This window comes from Diplotaxodon limnothrissa, linkage group LG4 (genome assembly GCF_057381915.1).
Source record: "Diplotaxodon limnothrissa isolate DT_005_m linkage group LG4, D_limnothrissa_male_GT1.1, whole genome shotgun sequence".
Taxonomy (NCBI): Eukaryota; Metazoa; Chordata; class Actinopteri; order Cichliformes; family Cichlidae; genus Diplotaxodon; species Diplotaxodon limnothrissa.
This window is the reverse complement of record NC_140599.1, coordinates 26,386,479-26,405,416: the sequence shown is the minus strand read 5'-3', so window position 1 is coordinate 26,405,416 and position 18,938 is coordinate 26,386,479. Positions and strand designations below refer to the sequence as shown.

At 39.2% G+C, this 18,938-nt stretch overlaps 3 protein-coding genes and 3 non-coding genes across 7 annotated transcripts; 5 read left to right on the top strand and 1 right to left on the bottom strand.

The window, feature by feature from the left end:
- The first annotated feature begins 13 nt into the window (after positions 1-13).
- On the top strand, positions 14-7,524 carry map3k14a (mitogen-activated protein kinase kinase kinase 14a). The gene is made up of 16 exons (XM_085352702.1): positions 14-158; positions 1,642-1,914; positions 1,998-2,079; positions 2,195-2,414; positions 2,710-3,093; positions 3,187-3,321; positions 3,414-3,543; positions 3,986-4,114; positions 5,381-5,485; positions 5,579-5,736; positions 5,828-5,978; positions 6,190-6,510; positions 6,603-6,712; positions 6,869-7,007; positions 7,106-7,206; positions 7,325-7,524. The coding sequence occupies exons 1-16, from the start codon at positions 134-136 to the stop codon at positions 7,484-7,486; spliced, it is 2,625 nt and encodes an 874-aa protein (XP_085208828.1). The 5' UTR covers positions 14-133; the 3' UTR covers positions 7,487-7,524.
- Positions 7,525-8,648: 1,124 nt separating this feature from the next.
- On the bottom strand, positions 8,649-11,845 carry LOC146634002 (apoptosis regulator BAX-like). 2 transcript variants are annotated; one of them, XM_085352701.1, is made up of 6 exons: positions 11,804-11,845; positions 11,117-11,165; positions 10,446-10,604; positions 10,181-10,316; positions 9,968-10,072; positions 8,649-9,884 (listed from the first exon to the last, which is right to left on the bottom strand). In XM_085352701.1, the coding sequence occupies exons 1-6, from the start codon at positions 11,832-11,834 to the stop codon at positions 9,786-9,788; spliced, it is 579 nt and encodes a 192-aa protein (XP_085208827.1). In that variant the 5' UTR covers positions 11,835-11,845; the 3' UTR covers positions 8,649-9,785. The 2 variants fall into 2 exon arrangements, with proteins under 2 accessions (XP_085208827.1, XP_085208826.1); XM_085352700.1 differs by lacking the exon at positions 11,804-11,845 and having other exon boundaries at positions 11,117-11,220.
- A 286-nt stretch (positions 11,846-12,131) lies between these two features.
- Positions 12,132-14,113, top strand: rps11 (ribosomal protein S11). The gene is made up of 5 exons (XM_085352699.1): positions 12,132-12,181; positions 12,659-12,799; positions 13,027-13,102; positions 13,415-13,544; positions 13,821-14,113. Exons 1-5 carry the CDS (start codon positions 12,167-12,169, stop codon positions 13,942-13,944), a joined length of 486 nt encoding a protein of 161 aa, XP_085208825.1. The 5' UTR covers positions 12,132-12,166; the 3' UTR covers positions 13,945-14,113.
- On the top strand, positions 12,866-12,949 carry LOC146634001 (small nucleolar RNA SNORD35). Its single transcript, XR_014906175.1, has one exon. It is a non-coding gene; the product is annotated as a small nucleolar RNA SNORD35 (small nucleolar RNA).
- LOC146634000 (small nucleolar RNA SNORD35) lies at positions 13,230-13,313 on the top strand. The gene has a single exon (XR_014906177.1). It is a non-coding gene; the product is annotated as a small nucleolar RNA SNORD35 (small nucleolar RNA).
- LOC146633999 (small nucleolar RNA SNORD35) lies at positions 13,622-13,706 on the top strand. Its single transcript, XR_014906176.1, has one exon. It is a non-coding gene; the product is annotated as a small nucleolar RNA SNORD35 (small nucleolar RNA).
- Positions 14,114-18,938: the final 4,825 nt, after the last annotated feature.

The following is an 18,938-nucleotide window of genomic DNA, read 5'->3' as shown; positions in this document are numbered from 1 at the left end:
CCAGCATCAAGAGAGCAGAAAGCAAAGCGGCAGCGACTGAGCCGAGTCGTTACTGAAAAGTCGAACATGAAGGCACGCAAACGGAGCACCTAGTTCGTGTCGATGACAGGTTATTCAGAACAAATACTTGAGAATGCAGTTCAGACTGGCATCTATTGGTATGTCTGCCCGCTACGTCGGCTCACACATACAGAGTCTGTTTTTGTGCCTGTTTGTTGCAGTGGGGTTTTCTCTATTTCCTTTCCACGTAAATTCATTGGGGTGTGGTGGTGCAGCGTCTTAAGACGGAAGTGACAGTTGAGTTGCTTCGCTCTAGATAATCTTGCGGTGCATGAAGTCTGCGTATAAGGTAGTATCATTAATAAACTCAAACAGCTTTAACGTAATTTTGATTATGTTTTGATGTTATTTTTTGCTGTATTGTTACTTGTATCTATACTTTATTGGTGTTGTCAGCAGCAAAAGCATGTAGTGTGCATGTGATTGTTTTAGTCAAGAATTTAGGCTTAATCTTTGTGTGATAAGCTGCTAGTGTAATGGACAAACTGATGCAACTAATTGCAACTGTAGTGCTCTAAATGTAGTTCTCAGTTTGTGCCTTTTAAACTGCATGTAGTTTTCCTGTGTTGGTTTTACAGTCCTACCTGTTGTGCTGGTGATAACTTTTAAGGTGTGAACAGGCAGCCATGCAAATCTTTATTTCAAATTAGCCCAGGCTGTGCAGCCCAGGCATTGCCTAGGTTACTTCCTCTGACTGAAACAGACTGCATGCACTGAGCGACAGAGTTTGCAACTGTGAAAACAAGGCCGGGGTTTAATTTCCTGTCTCATCTGCCCACCTCAAATTTCACAGTTTCAGTTCATCTGCGCTCCTAACCATGTGTGGCGCAGTAAAATATGTTAAACTTCAAACGAGCCATAATGAAGCATATCAAATTATTTTTGCGTTTATGCATGGGTGTATATTTCCGTCGTAAACCTTTCAGTCGGATCTTCAGTCAGATTTATGAGCTTTTCTGTTGTGCTCGATTACAGCAGGCAAATGGCACCGTGGAAAGTATTTGCAAAGTGTGCCATAGATGCAAACTGAAAAAATACTAAGAATGAAAAATTAAGAAAAAATGAACAAAAACAAACAGCAAAATGCATTGCAACCTTTAACCTGAGATGTGTTTAGTTTTCAGAATCCATTTGTTCCCCTTTTTAGGTATCCTCACTCCCACGCTCACATTAGCAGATAAAAGTCCTTTGTTACATTTTGGAGAAATGGTTTATGCTTATACAAACTTCACAACATTTCTAAAGGTCACTCTTGATGAGTCGCAGCAAGCATCTGACTAACTGAATAAATATCACGCACTGTGAGCTCTGAAGTAACGTGTTCATCAAAATCGAAAGCTCGGTTTATAAAGGAGCCAAATATGTTGCCCTCGACCAAAGACAAATTCACTAATTAATATTTAAATAATAATACTAAAAAAGTTACTTTTAACTCTCTGGTTATAGCCACACAAACAACCCTGGCATCTATAACTAAAACGAAATTGATTAACTCTTATTTAAGATTAAAGACAAAACATAAAGGCAGGAGACAGTTGATAAGGAAGATCGTTATTTATCAGCTGCTTGTGTCTCTTGCAGATTTAGAAGATAACATGGCGGTGAGACAGAGGCTCTTCAACTCAACAGCGCCTTTCACTGGACCACCAAAAGCTGACCTGAAGGGGACATATCCATCATGCTCCAATGCAGAGCAGGAGACTGAGGAGGCGCAAGATGAGGGGAAGGATGGCAAAATGGGATTTACGCAAAAGTGGTCTGCTGATAAACTCACTAAACTCCTGACACATGGAACTGCAGAACAAGTGGAAGAAATGCAGTTCAAGACCTCAACCATTGTTGCTCAGGCAGAATGTAAATATATCTTATTTTTATAGTGTATCACATCAATGAACTTTCCTGTGAGCCAATTTTACATTAACACTGTGCTCATTTAGGTGAAACCCAGGACTCCCAAGAGTTCAGCCCGTCCTGTTATGACCGCTCCTTCCGTGCCTTCCCTAAATGCTTAACCACCAGGTAAGATCTTGGGGACATTCTCCGCATTATAAATTAAATTTCTGTTTAAGGGTCTGTGCTGAATTGTGTAAACATGCCTTAAATTCCTTTTGCTTTCTTCAAATTTCTTTTGAAGTCTTTCATCTGACCAAAACAATGTGGCGTGCCAAACAATGGCCACCATCCAGGAAGCAAGCACATCAATACTCTCCTCAAGAAAGAGTACCCATAGGAGACAGAAACGTAAGGGGAAGAGGAAGAAGCAGCAGAAGAAGAAGGACAAGCAGCGACAGAGACGTCGAATGCCTTCTGGAGTGCCTGAACAAGAAAGTGGAAGTTCTCTGATCCCGATCCTGGTGAGGTTACTCTTCACATCTCTCTGAGTCTTGACTATGAAACTGGATTCAAAAATGTGTTAATATTTAGTATGCTGTGCTGTTAAAAGAATTTAAATCATCTTCAACAATAGGGTCCTAATCTCTAGAAGTTCCCATGTAAACATTACCCTTCCTAAATTGTGGAAGTGAAACATTGAATTCCAACAGCCCCGCCTCTTTCGGCCTTGAATTTTTAAGCCTAGAGCAAATTTATCGGAGGATGTAAACACTATATTGTCTAAGAACTTTTTTTTTCTTCTTCTTCTTCTTGTAGGGGGACTCTTCTGTTGAAGAGAGAAGCGATCTCAGTACCTCTTGCTGTAGCAGCTTTGAAAGCTCAGAGGAAGACGCCCGAAGGGCTTCTTTTTACAGCCAACAAGTTTACAACAAAGGCTCAAGCTGTTCCCCTTTGAACTGGCCAGTTTTGGGTAACCTCTCCAGTGTTCGGTCATATGAGCACAACAGCAGCTCAGACTCTCTTAGCAGTGTGGGAGACTGCTCACTGGCCCTTGCTGGGCTCAGAGGCCTTGTCAGTCAGGGGGATCCATGCTACACAGGGCCATTTTTCAAAGAAGTGGAGAGGGAGACTAGGGAAGACGAAGACGAGTTCTCGGAAGCTGACTCTGTTAGCAATGAGGGACTCATTTTTTATCATGAAGTAAGTTCTGCTTTGCTTCAGTCTGCTTGCTTCGGTATGTTTTGATTTGAAAAGTGGCTGAACCAAACTAACCTGTTTGTCTCTTCCTGACAGAAAATTCAGCCTGTGGACTCAGAATACAAAGAAGGGAGAGAGTATGTCCTCCAGCACTTCATCAAGGAAGGCTCCTATGGTGAAGTACACAGTGCTGAAGATGTGAACAGTGGGTTCAAATTTGCTGCCAAAAAGGTAATTTACAGCATATCGATTTGTATAAAAACAGTCTTGTATAAAAGTATGTACATAATCTTAGTATTTTACGTTCCATCTTTTTCTTAAAGATTGCCCTGAAGAGGTTCAACAGTGAGGAGGTGGGTGCGTGGAGTGCCCTCAGATCTCCTCATGTGGTGAAGCTCTTTGGAGTGGTTAGAGAGGGGCCTAATGTCGTCCTTCTGATGGAACACAAAGCTGGTAAACAATCCCACTATCTTCCCTTCACACACAGCGTATGTTGTTGATACTAACTACTCCTGTTGTCATTTAAACTCAAGAAACAGATGGAATCAATTAAGTGCACAAACATGTACAGTACATGGAACTTGAGTCGACTGAGTTCAAGTGCAGAAAAATACGGATGTGATTAGTGTTGAGATGCGGAAGTGGGTGTTTCTGGGATGCTCGAAATGACTGTTGACCTTACTCAAAGAGTGTTTGTCCAAACTGCACCAAACGTGTGACGCAAGCTCCCTTCCTGATAAACATTGATATACCTGACACATTTTTCCATTGTCATTAAGTGCTGGCTTCTTTACAAGCCATAACCCAGAGGAAAAGATTAATCAGATGCTCTCTGTTGGTAAATATTGCTAAGACAGCAGTCTTTGTTCCGCTCTAACATTTTGTGTTATTCCAGGCTCTTTGGGCCAGCTGATAGTGGAACGTGGTCGACTGCCAGAGGATTTAAGTCTCCACTACCACTCTCAAGTTTTAACAGCGTTGGAGTACTTAGTGAAGAAAAGGGTGGTGCATCTCGATATTAAAGGTATATTATACAAATACCATACCTTTGAAATCTTAGATGACTTGAATGTTAGCCTCATATTTATGATGTTTGGTGTGCCCACTTTATGACTGAACATGACACGTATCTTAAGAGTGAGCTTTTATAAGAAATTTAGTGTAATTTAATCAATTTACAACAGCAAATAAATCCACAAAGTGAAGTTGTTAAGTTTTATCCACTTTTTATCTCTATATAATGTACAAATTAATAATGACTGGGACTGTTCCTGTGACTTCCTAAATATTGGTGATGTTGTCGAGTGATAAAGTATGGAATGTAAATGTTAAATCCAAAAAAGTAACAATATATCGATATTGACACTGCCTCACAACACTTTCATTATGAACATTAACAGCTAGAGAACAATAGTAATAACAGTAAAACTAAGAAATGTGTCAGCTTGACTTTTACTTGTTGTGGTAGTGGAAAGTTGAAAAAAAGACAGAGAGAAAGTCAGATTTGTAATTAGTTCTCATCAGAGGATTTTGTGTCTATGCGCAGCTGTTGTTTGGAACACAAGTGTCATAGATACAGTCTAGATTTGATCTTCAAGCACCTGGGTTGTGAAACCAGATTACCACAGAGAAAAAGACGGGCTGGGAATTTCCCACAGTGTGACTCACTGCTGTTCTCTAGACACGGCGCATGTGCACAAAATCAGGAGAGCGAGAGAGAAAGGGAGAACAAAACGGAGTGAGGGGGGGGGATGGGACAAAGAGCAGGAAGTAGTTCGAAAGAGAAGAAGAGGAGAAAAAGTACAATGGACAGAAAGAATACAGAAGATGAAAATAAAGTGGAAAGGGTTATATAGAAGAACAAAGGAAACACAAAAACAGAACAGAAACTGAGATTGAGGAAGAGCAAAAAAGACAGAGAATATCTTAAGAGCTGACAAGACATGTTTTGTGGTGTATCTCAAGCGCCATCTGCTGTCTGTAATTTCTCAGGAAAAGCTAGACAATAATACCACATCTCTTCTTTATCTGCGTACGGTTTGTGACTAGTTTCCACATCCATTCCACATTAAAGAGTTTAGCACAGCAGCTGTCCCTGTGTGACTTCATATTTTCCATTCATTTGGCTCCTTTGTCTTAGACTGTTTTGTCTAAGCAGCTGCCCTGTTTCTAATTATGTCATCTAAAAACTACACAGCACAAGTCATGGAAATCAACCAAGCACCACTGACATCACACAGCAGCACACAGATTAATGCAATGGATTACTGACTCTACTTGTTTCTCACAGCCGACAACGTGTTGCTGTCGGACGATGGTAGAGACACCTTCCTATGTGACTTTGGACATGCCGAAAGGCTCGACAATCAGGGTCAGAGCCTCAGTAGGTCCAAAGGTAAATACTTTGTCACTGAGTAATTTGGCAAGATGTGCAATTTCTCCACTTACATGTCCGAATTCACAATTTTCTCAATGTATTTGATTACAGATCTGAAGGGCACAGAGACTCACATGGCCCCTGAAATAATAAAAGGAGAACCCCGCGGAGCTAAAGCAGATGTGTGGAGCAGCTGCTGTATGTTACTGCACATGCTCAATGGTTGTCAGCCTTGGACAAGATACTATAATTGTCGCCTTTACTTGAAGGTATTCTTCGAATACTTTATTGACAGATGTTTGTTCTTTAGAGTACTCGTATCAAGCCTTGACTGAATTTCCTTGGTTGATTGGTTTACAGATTGCTAACGAGCCCCCGCCTCTGAGAGAGATCCCACCTGACTGTGGCTCTCTCACTGCTGAAGTTATAAAAGCAGGACTCCAGAAGGATCCACTGAAGAGATCATCAGCAACTGACCTCAGAGAAAAAACTGACAGAGCTCTAAGAGAAGGTAAATCTGCACTGCATCTGGCTTGATGGTGGTTTCAGCAGTGAGTTTACAGACAATTGAGAGTTTGTTATTTTGCATTTATATGGTATGGAATGCTCTTTTTAGTGACCATCAGTTGACCACATTGAGTTTAGTAATACCTGCTATACATTTTTTAATCAGTTTATCGTAGGTACATAAGTTCATTTAATTTTTATTGATTTGATTGCAGTTGGAGGACTCACCAACCCAGTGAAGGGTCCCTATTTAGAGCCCTTGCTTAACACCAACAAACCAAGTGACTCCATGCAACTCATCAGCAGCAGTGCTGACTTTGAGGATGAAGAGATGCACCAAGAGTCCATGGAAAAGCTGATCACAACAGGGAGGAGGACAAAGAAACTGACTGATGAGGAAGAGGCAGACGCTGATTCTAAGAAATCGAAACGAGGCTCGCCTCATGAACCACAAATGCTGATCTCGGAGCTGAGCCACAAGAGGGACAACAAAATCACCACGGTACCTGAACTTGAGCTACGGAAGCTGGTTGGAGGTGAGGTTTTCTTTAAGCTGTATTTAATTTCAGGTGTTAAGTATGGCAGATGCTTGAACTCTGTATGCTTTTGTTTTTTCGTTTGTTTGCAGATTTCTATCTGAGCAGCCTCTCCCAGCTTCATTCTGCTGAGATGCAGGAGCAGTTGTTGTCTTGCCTCAGCAGTGACCCTTACTCGAACTGGGAACCATTGGACAAAAAGGTAAATCAAAATGCAGAGCAGAAATAAAGCCAAAATATCAGGGAAAACATGTTGTTAGGCGAACAGTTTTTAAAAGAACTTCTCTGGCGGCCTATTGTTTTGGTTAACAGCAGAAATAATAGACCTACTGTTTGGTTTGTGTTCCCCTTTTTCCAGGACTCTGGCCGCTGGTCTCTGAGCCCAGGAGACGACCTCAGCTCCGGTGTCTTCTCCTACAATAGCCAGCCAGATGTGCAGGTGTTCAGTTTGGATTTCCTGGGTCACACACAGCAGCCACCACCTTGCTGTTTTGAAGGTGAGATAAAAAGCTCTTCTGTTTAATATGATACCTAATTGTATATAATTTTTTTTCTCTTTGGTCATGTGCCTCACTCTGCTTTATGATTGGTCCAGGGGTGGATGTCTGCATCAGAGACTTTAGTGATAAGAAAATCCGGATCAGAGAGATGCGTCGGGTGAAGGTGGGCCATATTGCCACTGGAATCAGTGATCAGGTGAGGTATACTCACAGAATCCCACACTATTATATCCAAAAAGTATATGTTGTTTGTCCATTTAAGTAGAAAAAATAGAAGATTATACTAGTTTGACGTTTATCTGTGTCTGATTTAGATCTCTGAGAGGGTTTACACACTGAAAACTGAGCACGGCCAGCAGATTGGTCACGATGAGGAGGTACAAGAGTCCGGCCTGGAGCTCCGCTGTTTTCCAGCTCCAGACTTCAGCACTTCTTGGAGATGGAGAATCAAAGATGGCATGCTGGAAACTCGATAGAGCCCTCAGCTACTTTATTCCAGCTGCAATTTCATATTAACCGCTCATCATTTCATGTTGTGCTTCGAACAAGTGTCTTTGGCTTTTGTTGATGTGTGAGGGACCATAAAACATTTGTGAGCCTCCACTTTAACAAACTGCTTTTGCCTAAAATATCATAAATTAAAAATAAAATGAAATATAAAAGAGGATTGATTTTTAGCATTGTGTCTTGTAATGTTGCATGTGTCAATGTTTATGTTGAGTCAATAAATAGAAAACTGTGAAGTCTGTGAAAAAAGTTTGATCTCTCTTTTTATTTCATAAAAAAAAACAAGTTTGTAATACTTATAAATTGATAGTTCACATGATTTAGAAGTTACAGCTATATAGTTACTAATTATATTATTACTATTACTATAATAAATATAATGGTTTCCTATTAGGATAAAGTTGGTCTCATTTTACTTTTCAGCCTTTTAAGGTTATATCCAATATCCTTTAATTAATAATAATAATAATGATAAAAGAAAGGCCTTAGTCTGGTGACTGATGACTATGACATATTTATCAGAAACTTTGGTGCAGAGCAAGGCTAATGCCAGAGAAGACATTATTAATATCTAAAGATTATTTACCAGTTTGATAATCCACCATTTCTCCAAAATTATCTGAAGGCTATACTTTGGATTACTAAGCCTTGGGTTATGTTTATAAAAATGAAAAGGTTGATGTCTTAACTTGGACATTAAATAATATCAGTGTGCTTCCTGGCGTCTTACTTTGCATTAAAAATTGACACTAATGTATAATCTAACTAGCACATTGTTTGTGTTGATCTATACAAGTTCAAACACCTCTCGGGAGACTAAGTTTCTATTTGTCTCTACATTTCCAGCAACATATGCATTTTCTAGGAACAGGAAAACAGGAATAGCTGGTATGCTGATTTACTGACGTAAGAAAAAGTAGGGGGTGTGACTGATGGCAAAAAGTCTGAGCCATATTTTATGAGATCATACTGCTGTAAGCCTTTTTAGTATAGTCAACATTCTGTGTGTGATTAAAGCACAGCTACAGATAATAGTTAAAAGATTTATTTTTAATATTACAGCATACAAAGTCACTGCAAAAAGATTTCAAGGGAGACTTGAAGGAAATTTTACTCTTACAAATATGATATAGAAAAGGTGAAAACTTGAGAATATCAAAATGATTTCAGAGTTAAAAAAGAAAACAAAAACCACCAAGGCACTGACAAACAAGAAGAACGTATAAAAAGACTTTTGCTGTTTAGACAAAGTCGCAGTTTGAATAACTCACGTACAAAATACAGTACTTTGAATATGTGTAAAGTGAGGTAAGAATCTGTGAGCAATCCATTGCTTTCTGTGTCTGCAGCGTCAAACCTTCAGTAGACCAAAAGAACACCGAGAAGTAACAGAATTATTGAGTGTCACGTTAAGGTCAGAATGCTGGTCAAAATGCCCCCAAACACCATATGATTGTATATTACACAAGATTGCAGTTCTTTTACTATCCTTTCAGAGAGATTATCTGACTGTTTTTTAACCATCTGATGATTCATGTTAAACGTAAACATAACTTTATATAGAAGAATTGGGTGCTGCACCTACTGGAAGAAGAGAAATGAACTGGGGGTTAATTAAACCCAAACTTTTATCAGAGTTCTCTTAGTATATACCGTTTTCTAAATATTTCCGCAAAAATATCTCTTTAACTCCATCGAATATGACCACCTTACACATTCAGTGCCAGCAGAACATTACAGATTTACACCAGTGAACACTCACAAATACATGAGAATGTGGATTGGCTAGCATACAGACAATGATGTAAAGGATGGAGAGAGTGGGAAGAGCAGAAAGGCAATTTCTGTGAAAAAAAATAGCAAAAAACTAAACAAAACAAGGGAAACTCTTAATTTGATCAAAACATTTCTCATAATATCATTTAAGGTAGAAAACAGAATGCAGTGACTTGTGTACCAAGTAAAAAATAAATAAATTAAAATGCATTCCTTGTTCAAGTCTTGACAACCTCTCCCCATCCTTCAATTTTGTGCACGTAATCCTGCACAGCTCGCTTCCCCAGTGGCATAGGCATCTTGAGTGCAACAGCGCTATTAGTCCAACTCCCAATTCTTACATATGAATAAGAGGCAGAAATGAAGAACAATTAATTCGAGATAAGTTCTTCCTGTTGAGTGTATTTCTTTCTGCATTCTTCTTCCTCCTGTGCCATTTCCCTCAATTGTAATTCTTGCTGTCTTTCTCCTCTCTGCTCTTCATGCTGCCCCTCACATCTTGCGAATGACAAGAACAGTGGTAAGGACTCCTGCCAAGAAAACTCCGACCGTCTGCCATGTTGGTGTGCCAAAGTAGGAGCGAATACCCTCCTAAAAATGCCGAAAAGACAGGAAATTTAATATGGACACATAGATTATTGCTAATAAATTAGGTTTATTAGTTTGCTCCTTACCCAGCCACCTTGCTCCCTGATCCAGTTGATCACATGTTCCCGGAGATAGTCTATGGTCCAACTGATAATGGTTCTGATAATATCCGGAATCTGAGTTACAAGAGCCTGTAAAGGTGTAAAGAGAAGATCTTTAGATTTTTTTAATTCAATAATACATGCCTTACTTTTGTTATTTATTAATTTTAAAATACCAAACATAGCAGTTTCACGTACTTTGATAACGAGTCGGCATGCAAAGTAGAACAGTGCAACCACCCTGCCCCAGTTAAATATTCCATCTGAAAAGATCTCATAGGCCACTCTCATAAAAACCTCTCTTGTGGGACAAAGCGAAGAGTCATTTATCATTCTAGGGAAAAAGATTGAATAATGGTAAGCAAATAATTAAGTTATTACAGTTATAGTTGAACAAACTTGCATATCATAATACTCCACGCCTTTAAAGTTGCCTGAAGAGGCACACAGACAAGTTACCAACCTTTGGAGCTCTACATTTCCATCCAGCTCGTCTCCAATCTGCTGCAGGCACTGAGCAAGCTTCTTATGTTTTGGGTCAGTCAGCTGGCTTCCACCAAGCTGTTCTCTCGTCACTGCCTTATTGCCATCTCCTTGCCTCTGAACTCGCTCATAGATGAAACTATACAGCACAAATACACAACAGTAAGCCATCTTACACTTTCTCTAGTTCAACAGCAAGAAACCAAAGTGAAGGGGTTAAGATGACCTGGTTACCTAAGCTGGTTGTCATCATTGGACCTTGGCACATTAGCACTTTCAAAATGGACTGTTACTTATATATAGCACTTTACTACTCTCTTTGAGCGTTGAATGTGTTTTCTTACAACAAACCTCGTTCACATATGATACATATTTTCTCTGTGCCAAAGCACTTTTAACCCAACGTTAGGACACTAGCACTCTGACAGATGTGTCAAGGTCAACATGAGATTCACTATTTATGTTGACATGCAACCTAGAAGATCAAACAAATAGCCTTGCAATTGGTAGGTGATCAGCTCTTCCTTCTGAAACAAGTCAACAAAGGCACTCAAACTCCTTACACCTAACCCCTTATATCAAGTTGATTTCCTTCACAAAAATGATATATTCCACATATAACTGCTACCCAAGAGTGTAGTGTGTACTCACTCCTGTAACAAAATAGTTCCGACTTCCAGTATCTGATCTCCGGAATTCCCTGAAAGACAAAGGTAGACACTCATTAGATGACTCAAATGCTGATAAAGAAGCATTGCGCCAAATTATTATGAGATCACTTTAGATGACAGAAAAATTATACGTCAATTCTCAGTTTCATCGTAGGTATTTTTTTCGTAACAATTAGTTTAAACACGTTTTTAAAACTATTGTTTTTGTAAATTATTTATATCTCCTGTTCAACTCAACTCTAGACACCTGTTTGTCCGTAACATATACAAAGGCAATACATCAAATCTGGTGTTAGTTATTTAGTTGATAGTATTAATTTAAGTTAATTCGCGTTCAACACTGTCGTAACTGAGGAAATTTGCCATTTTTTTTTAATGTCAAAAGGATGCCGTTTCCAAATGTGTACGTTTCGCTTTCGGTCAAACGCGTTTGCTTACTCTTTGTAACGCGAACATCTACACAACGCAGTGCTAACGAAAAGCTAACGTTTAGCTACTTTTGCTAAGCTAAGCCCTATCCATGTTAACGATACACTTAGCAAGCAATAAAGCGGCAAACTAAATGTTAACTGTTAAAGCGCCACATTATCTGTGTCTATCGGACTCCCACCGACACTGTCAGAGTCGAAATATATGTATTTTATTTGTTGACGATAGCTGCTACTACCTTGATCGCCTCCTCCTGGGTGTGATGCCATCTTCTTTTCTGTTTGGGTCGTTTCTGGTTCCCGTGCAATCACGTGATAACAGTTATTTGTTCGTACCAGTGGGCGGCACTTGCCACCCTCACTTTTTCTCCCTCTAGTTTAATTTACAAATATACAAATAGAACTATAGGCAACAGAAATAGGGAAAAACTATAATGCCCCCTACCGCACGTAAAGTGGTACGATAACTCTGTAATTTTAGTCCAAAAAAAGTCTGTTAAATCTTTTTTTAGCCTCGCCTAAATGAACGTCATTTCCCGTACCTCGGTGTCTTCCGTCCGTCGCGCGCATACACAGGCCTCTTTACGACTCGGCTGGCAAAGATGGCGGATGCACAAGTATGTTCGGCAAAACGGCGTGGTGACTTTAAATCGACATATTTACACTTTAATAAACATTTTACTCATCTAGAATTAAGTATATGCCATTATAGTGTTCTTATATTTGTTCCTGAGTCACTTCAAACTACATTTACGCGCTTATAGTCAACATTTTTTGCTCCTCTGTACTCCCTCGTGCAGCGCTCAAGTAGCCGGAATGGTAGCCTGGTTAGCTTAGCGTGCTATTACTTACCATTCCCTATTAATACGGCTTCTACTCTTTGCATGATGTGCGTGTTAAGTCTTAGCTTTTAGGCACGTCTTCTGTAACTTGTTAGGCTGCATGTCATATTAACCAAAAGTGAACATAGGTTTAGTGAGAGGAAGTAAGTCTTAAGTCGACTAATGAGCGGCGGCGTGTGAGAGAAATGCGTGGTGAAGGTGATGTGATTTCTATTTCAAAGCTTTAACTCGCTGATCTGTATTTCTGACCAGACCGAGAGATCCTATCAGAAGCAGCCTACCATCTTCCAGAACAAAAAGCGTGTTCTGATCACAGATGGTGGCAAGGAGACCAAGGAAAAGCTTCCTCGCTACCACAAGAGTGTTGGGCTGGGCTTCAAAACACCAAGAGAGGTAAATGAATCATTTCAAGGCATTTTTCAAACGTTTAAATACATTTAAAACTATTTGGTTGTAAGCTGCAGATGATGTTTTTCTCACGATGGTCTTCCAAGCCTGCAAGGTTCTGACGACAATGCCTTTTGGCAACACTGATGCAAACTTGTGATTATGATTTCATGTTAGATTTGATAGTCTTATCACTTATTCATATACAGTAACATGTTTGTTTTTTTCTCCAGGCTATTGAAGGCACCTACATTGACAAGAAATGCCCCTTCACTGGAAATGTTTCCATCCGTGGCCGTATTCTCTCTGGTCAGTTGAATGTCTCGTAGCACAGACAAGTGTTTTTACAGACGTCCTAAACTTAACTTTATTTTAAATGAAACCAGAACAGTGTAATTTACTAGAAACCACATGTCTTCCTTTTTTGTCACTGTCCTGCAAATGATGCTTATCTCACGATGGTCTTCCAAGCCCTTTGGGTTCTGACGACAATGCCTAATGGCAACACTGATGTAGTCTAGTGACAAAAGTTCTAAGAGCAGTTTTCTAAATCTATCCAGTGCCATTTTATGACTAGAGAAAGTGGTATAACACAAAATGCTGTCCATTGTCTGTCTGAAGGTGTGGTGACCAAAATGAAGATGCAGAGGACCATTGTCATCAGACGTGACTACCTGCATTACATCCGCAAGTACAACCGCTTTGAGAAGAGGCACAAGAACCTCTCGGTCCATCTGTCACCTTGCTTTAGGTATAGCACCTCACATTATGTTTTGTTAAATAACCCTTTAGTTAATAACTGTGTTCCTTCAAAGCCTCTTATTTTGCTGCATATGATGTTTTTTCTCACGATGGTCTTCCAAGCTCAGGAAGCTCTGACGACACTGCCTTTGGCAAAAACTGATGCAGCTTTGCTTCAGTATGACAACATTTTCTGTCAACTTATTTTTGGACATGCATACCCATATTAAATTCCCCTTTGCACTGTTTTTTTTTTTTTTTTCTTTGTTTGTTTTGTCTTCCGCAGAGACGTCACAGTTGGAGACATTGTGACTGTCGGGGAGTGCCGACCCCTCAGCAAGACAGTGAGATTTAACGTCCTCAAAGTGACAAAGGCCGCTGGAGCCAAGAAGCAGTTCCAGAAGTTTTAGATGTGACTTTGAACGAGATGTCTGCCGTCGGCTAATTTGTCTCATTTTGAAATAAAGAAAATCTTGGTTAAATTTTCCGGAGCAGACTGAAATATAAAACATTTTTGTGTGGATTTATTTCCAGTAGTTTGAGCATAATAAAGAGACGGCACTCTACGTATTAATGGTCACTGTAACAATATTATTGATGCATTTATGAAGTACTTGTATGAAAATTAAGTATTTTAATTTTGGGTACTCTGCTTCCTGGTCTAAAAGTCTATAAAATCTGGAATTGCAGTCATGATAAGGTACACTCTCTTTCAATTCTAAAATTTATCAGGGCACAAAAGTTCTGGTTCTAGAATTATTTAAATACAAGCCTGGATGAGCAGCAACAAATAACATACTGTGAGTGAACAAAAACAAAAGAAAAATGCAGAAGCAGTGAGTTAAAATACATCAAGATTCAACAGCGTGTTTCTAAACTGTTCACCTTTAAAAACAGCACAATGAACTGTAGTGACTGCATACAAAGACTATCAGTCTTTTTATTGGGTATGAGTTTGGGCTCACTTTCTTACTGCATTAGTGAGGGTTTCTCTGCACAGCATTTTAATTGTGTGGACTTTGCTAATACAACATCTTGATTCTTGTCTTTTTCAACTATTGTAAGTTTGTTGCTGTGCTTGGAATCATTATACTGTTGCATGACCAGGTTTGAACCAGGCTTTATTGGTCAAACAGATGGCTTCACGTTTGGCTCTACAAGATTTAAAGAGCATTGTTCCCAAGTCCGAGGAACAATTGCTCCCAGATTGTTAACAATTTATCTCCTCAACATTATTTTAACACCTGAATGCTGCAGCAAACTGCCAAGAGAGGGATATAAAATAGAAGTTCTTTCATTTTCTTTTATAGATGTTCTCACACTTGCTGCTTTCCCTATTGTTTCCCGTGTAAGCAATAAGGGTGGACTTGATTTTCACACACATTTTTTTTGAATTTTGAATTGAAATTTTTGAATTTTGATTCAAATTGTTGTCAGATTATTAATCGCATGGTGTAATATGTTTTGTAGTTCATCTGGACTATAGTTTGAGGTCATGTAAGCCCTGCTACAGAAAACATGTTTTACATCTTCATAAATTAAACCTTAGAAATGAAAGAGAGTGTACATTGTTTTTCTCAAAACTAGTAGACAAAATAATGCAAACAAGGTGAGGCTTTTGAAGTTGAGTAGATAAAGTTGAATCTATATTTTTATATTCAGTGCTTTAGTTCACTTACCAGCTTTATTGGTCTTTCTCAGGGTGGCTGCTCTACTGTTTTAATAAAATAAATCCCATAGATTGTCCCTACAAGGTACATTACTGCAGCTGGCAGGTGTTTCTAGTAGCCTACAAATGCTTTTAGTGATAAATTGTAAATAATTCTACCTTCAATAACTTGGGTGTCCTAAGGCTGAAAGAGAGTTATTTCCTAACTGAAGACTAGTTAAAGCAGCTTGGCAATGATGGAACATTTAGCTTAATAAGTACGTTTTTTAATTAGCCTGTAAAAAGCATTAAATCCATGCAGTTGCTAGACATGGCACTAAAAGCACAAAAGAGATTATGAAATGACTACTGGACCAATGAGATGGAAGATGCAAATGGACCTCTTCAACCTCACTTTTCCACTTGAGAGTCTTGAGAGTCTAAAAAAACAATTAGTTTTGTGCACAAAAAACAAAAAACCCACATAGTGTCTCACTCAAACACTGGGTCATGCTGTAGCATGTATTCATAATTATTTTTTAAGCAATCAAAATGCATCAACCTGTTCCTAACCAATCTCCCTATTATCACCAGCAGGGGGCAACAGATAGCTGTTTGAATCTATTTACTCTTGAATCTAACATATGTGGTAAATGGATTAGCCACCAGATTTTGTCCGATTGCAATCATTCATGAAACAAATGACAATACTTGCTTTGTAAATAAAAATTATGTTAATAGAATTTTTAATAATAAAATATAATAATAATAAGAAAACAATAGATAGAATATACTTTATTGATCTCACAAAATAGTACAATACAATAACTAAACAACAAAGTAAAAGTGGCAACAGTGGTAAAAAAAATAAAACAAAGAAAAGTACAAATGAATTATGAATATGCATAAAATATGCATTTTCATCTCTCACAGAAAGAAGAGTTATATAATAATATATAAAATAATATTGGATTACTGTTGAATAACATTAATGTCTATTTCAGTGATTCCAAAGGTGTGATTCAGGGCCTCCTGTTGGGCCATTAAGGTACTGCAGGTGGGCAGCAGCAATAACAGAAATTCAGTTTGAATTTAATCTGTATGTATGTACAATTAAACATAATGGTATTAGTTATACTTAAAAAACAAACAAACAAATCAAAACAAACCACAATGTAATTAAATGTAAAATTAATGCATGAATTAATAATGATAATAAATAAAATACATTACATTGATTTTTTTCAAATCATATCTCTTGGATATGGAAAATGACACTTGCATAATGCTGCAGCCACAATATGACCTCATTATTTTGTACTGTTAAGGCCCAAAGATGCTCAGTGTGTCTGAGATTCAGAGAAATACACAACAAGTGTGCTTCTCAGCTGATTCATTTGCATTTGTCCTTATTTCTGCTTGAGAAGCTGACAGCTCTTCTGTGTGGGAATCAGTCAGCCCCCCCACCCCCTTTACCGTCTGCTAGCTGAGTGCCGTGACAGAGGAGTCACTATTAACAGTACATGCTTTTTTCTCAGTGCTCTAGTGATTGTGGGACATATGGTGATGATGTGAAAAGGAGAAAGTGGTTAATGTGAGCTCAGCCATGTAAGTCATTTAATGATTAGCAGACTGAGCAGCTGTTCTTCTGAAGCTTTGCTATGGAAAAACAAATATTTCCCTCAATTACAGTTTTTACTTTTGTTTTTGCTGTAATAATAATAATGTAGCTCTCCACCCATGCTGCAGTGTTTACCTAAACAGCAGTGTCCCAGCTTCAAACCACAAATTGTCCTCTGTACCGGGGCTTTCCCAGCTCTTTCTCTCCTTCATTGCCGACACTACGGGAGGGTGGGAGGGCTTGCAGGATGTTCTCGGAATAACAGGCTCTCTCACAAGCAGACACCCCAGGGAGCATGATGGCCCTGAAGGACCCCCAGCCCACATGAGTGCAAGCATGCTCCCAAGGAGTGTTTGTCTGAGGGCAGAGGTCTGATCCCTTAAGAAGTCTGAGCAACCATAATAAACCAAAACTGACTGTCAAAACTGTGATGGATATGTACGGGTAGATAAGCCTGGCGATGTTGCTGTTGTTGTGCATAGATCCAGAAAGCTAAGATAAACTGTGCTAATCATTTAAGCTAAAGAGTTTTCAAAACTTCTGACGCACAAGATGCAGACATACATTTCTTTGTGCCATTGTTCTGTGTATTTTCTTCCACGCAAGTCTGATTGCTGAATTCAAAAACAGCAACAAAAAAAACCTGTATTGATTTGCATTTTCATCCTCACTTCTTGAAACACAAGCCCTGCAATTCAGGGCTCAGCTTTGAGATGGAGAAACCAGTCACGCTTCTGCTAAACTAATTTCAAGTTTCCATTTGGAGGCATCACAAAAAGTGAAGATAGATTCTGTGTAGAGTGGAATTTAGTAGAGCATCCATCACTGGTGGCTTACTCGGGCCCTCTGTGCATATGAAACAAATGTATTCTGTAAAAAGCCTATTTTTTTTTAGCACACTCATATAAAAGGGGTCTCAGCACGCTAATATCTGCAAACAGCAGTATTGCAACATGTTCTTCTGTTCAATAGTACTCTTTAAACATTGTTATCTATATATTTTCTGGCCATGACAGTGGACACACAGCCAGGTCACTTCACATTCCTCCAGTCTGCCAACATGTTTACCCAGAGTCATGGAGCATGCTTGCAGCCATGCTTACTTGTGTACCTAATGGTAGGGATGTTAACTTTAAGGGTCATCCCAGTGAGGGTAATCAAACAATCAAAACAGAGCCCTTCTGGTGAGCCAGCAGGAGGTTGCAAAGTCACCGAAGCTGGAGCCTGATCATGGGCTGTTTGGAGGCTGTTAACGGCATCAGACCTGATGGACTGAGCAGATGCAGAGACTGTTTTGTGTAATACAGAGTAGCCTGGGCTTTAACAGATAAAGTCTTTCACTCTGTGGTCTGTACTACAGACAAAATAACAGACTGCTCAACACAAAGGTAAGCTTGTTTCCTGAATCTCAAAAAATCACCTCTAAATTTAAGTCTACCCTATGAGGGATAAATGTATTATATTGCTACAGACTTTTTTCTTCTACTGCAATATAATACAGAACCATTAAACCCACCACTTCCCTGTGGCGGCCTGCTAGGGTGCACAACACAAACACTATAGACTCCACTACAGGTCAACATGGGGTCACCCTCCACATCTGGCCATTCCATTATATTTTTGAACGGACAAAAAGGGTCCAAAGGCGTATTATTATGACACGATTCTCGGCCACAAACAAAGTGCCATGTGGTCAGGCTGCACACTGCAGTCATATATATTAAATATGGGTTTGGATGGCCTTCAGTTAAAGCCAGTGAAAGTGGATATGGTGGCTAATAGGCATGTCAAGATCTATGTCTTTAAGGTTAAAGGTTCTGGTCACAGTTATCAGTGTCCGTTATCTACAGCAGCACCTTGAGCTTCTTAACTGATTTTAAGTGATCTAGCAGATGTGGCTGCTGCTCTTCACTTGCAGACTCATCAGTTTGTGGGTGCTTTTGTAAAAACATGCTTTTATTAACCTTATGATTCCTGTTTGCATGTGAGTGAACGTTCGCTGAAGGGCAAAATTCGAACACTTCAAAGAGTATCTGTTACAAAACGCTGATTGATAACTGCTCACCTGGTCTGTCTGGTAAGTCGAGAGCCATGCAGCTACACTGCAGATTTACACGACATCTACTAATTCAATA

Coding starts and splice junctions, on each gene's coding strand:
- LOC146634002 (XM_085352700.1), bottom strand. CDS start 11,220: ATGCTTCTTTATCAGCATTTGAGTCATCTAATGAGTGTCTACCTTTGT. Junction 10,317..10,445: donor GGAAATGTAGAGCTCCAAAG/GTTGGTAACTTG, acceptor CTTTTTCCCTAG/AATGATAAATGACTCTTCGC. Junction 10,073..10,180: donor CATGCCGACTCGTTATCAAA/GTACGTGAAACT, acceptor ACACCTTTACAG/GCTCTTGTAACTCAGATTCC.
- rps11 (XM_085352699.1), top strand. Junction 12,800..13,026: donor GCTTCAAAACACCAAGAGAG/GTAAATGAATCA, acceptor TTTTTTCTCCAG/GCTATTGAAGGCACCTACAT. Junction 13,545..13,820: donor CATCTGTCACCTTGCTTTAG/GTATAGCACCTC, acceptor TGTCTTCCGCAG/AGACGTCACAGTTGGAGACA.
- map3k14a (XM_085352702.1), top strand. CDS start 134: ATGCAGTTCAGACTGGCATCTATTG. Junction 2,415..2,709: donor GTTCTCTGATCCCGATCCTG/GTGAGGTTACTC, acceptor TTCTTCTTGTAG/GGGGACTCTTCTGTTGAAGA. Junction 6,713..6,868: donor GGGAACCATTGGACAAAAAG/GTAAATCAAAAT, acceptor CCCTTTTTCCAG/GACTCTGGCCGCTGGTCTCT.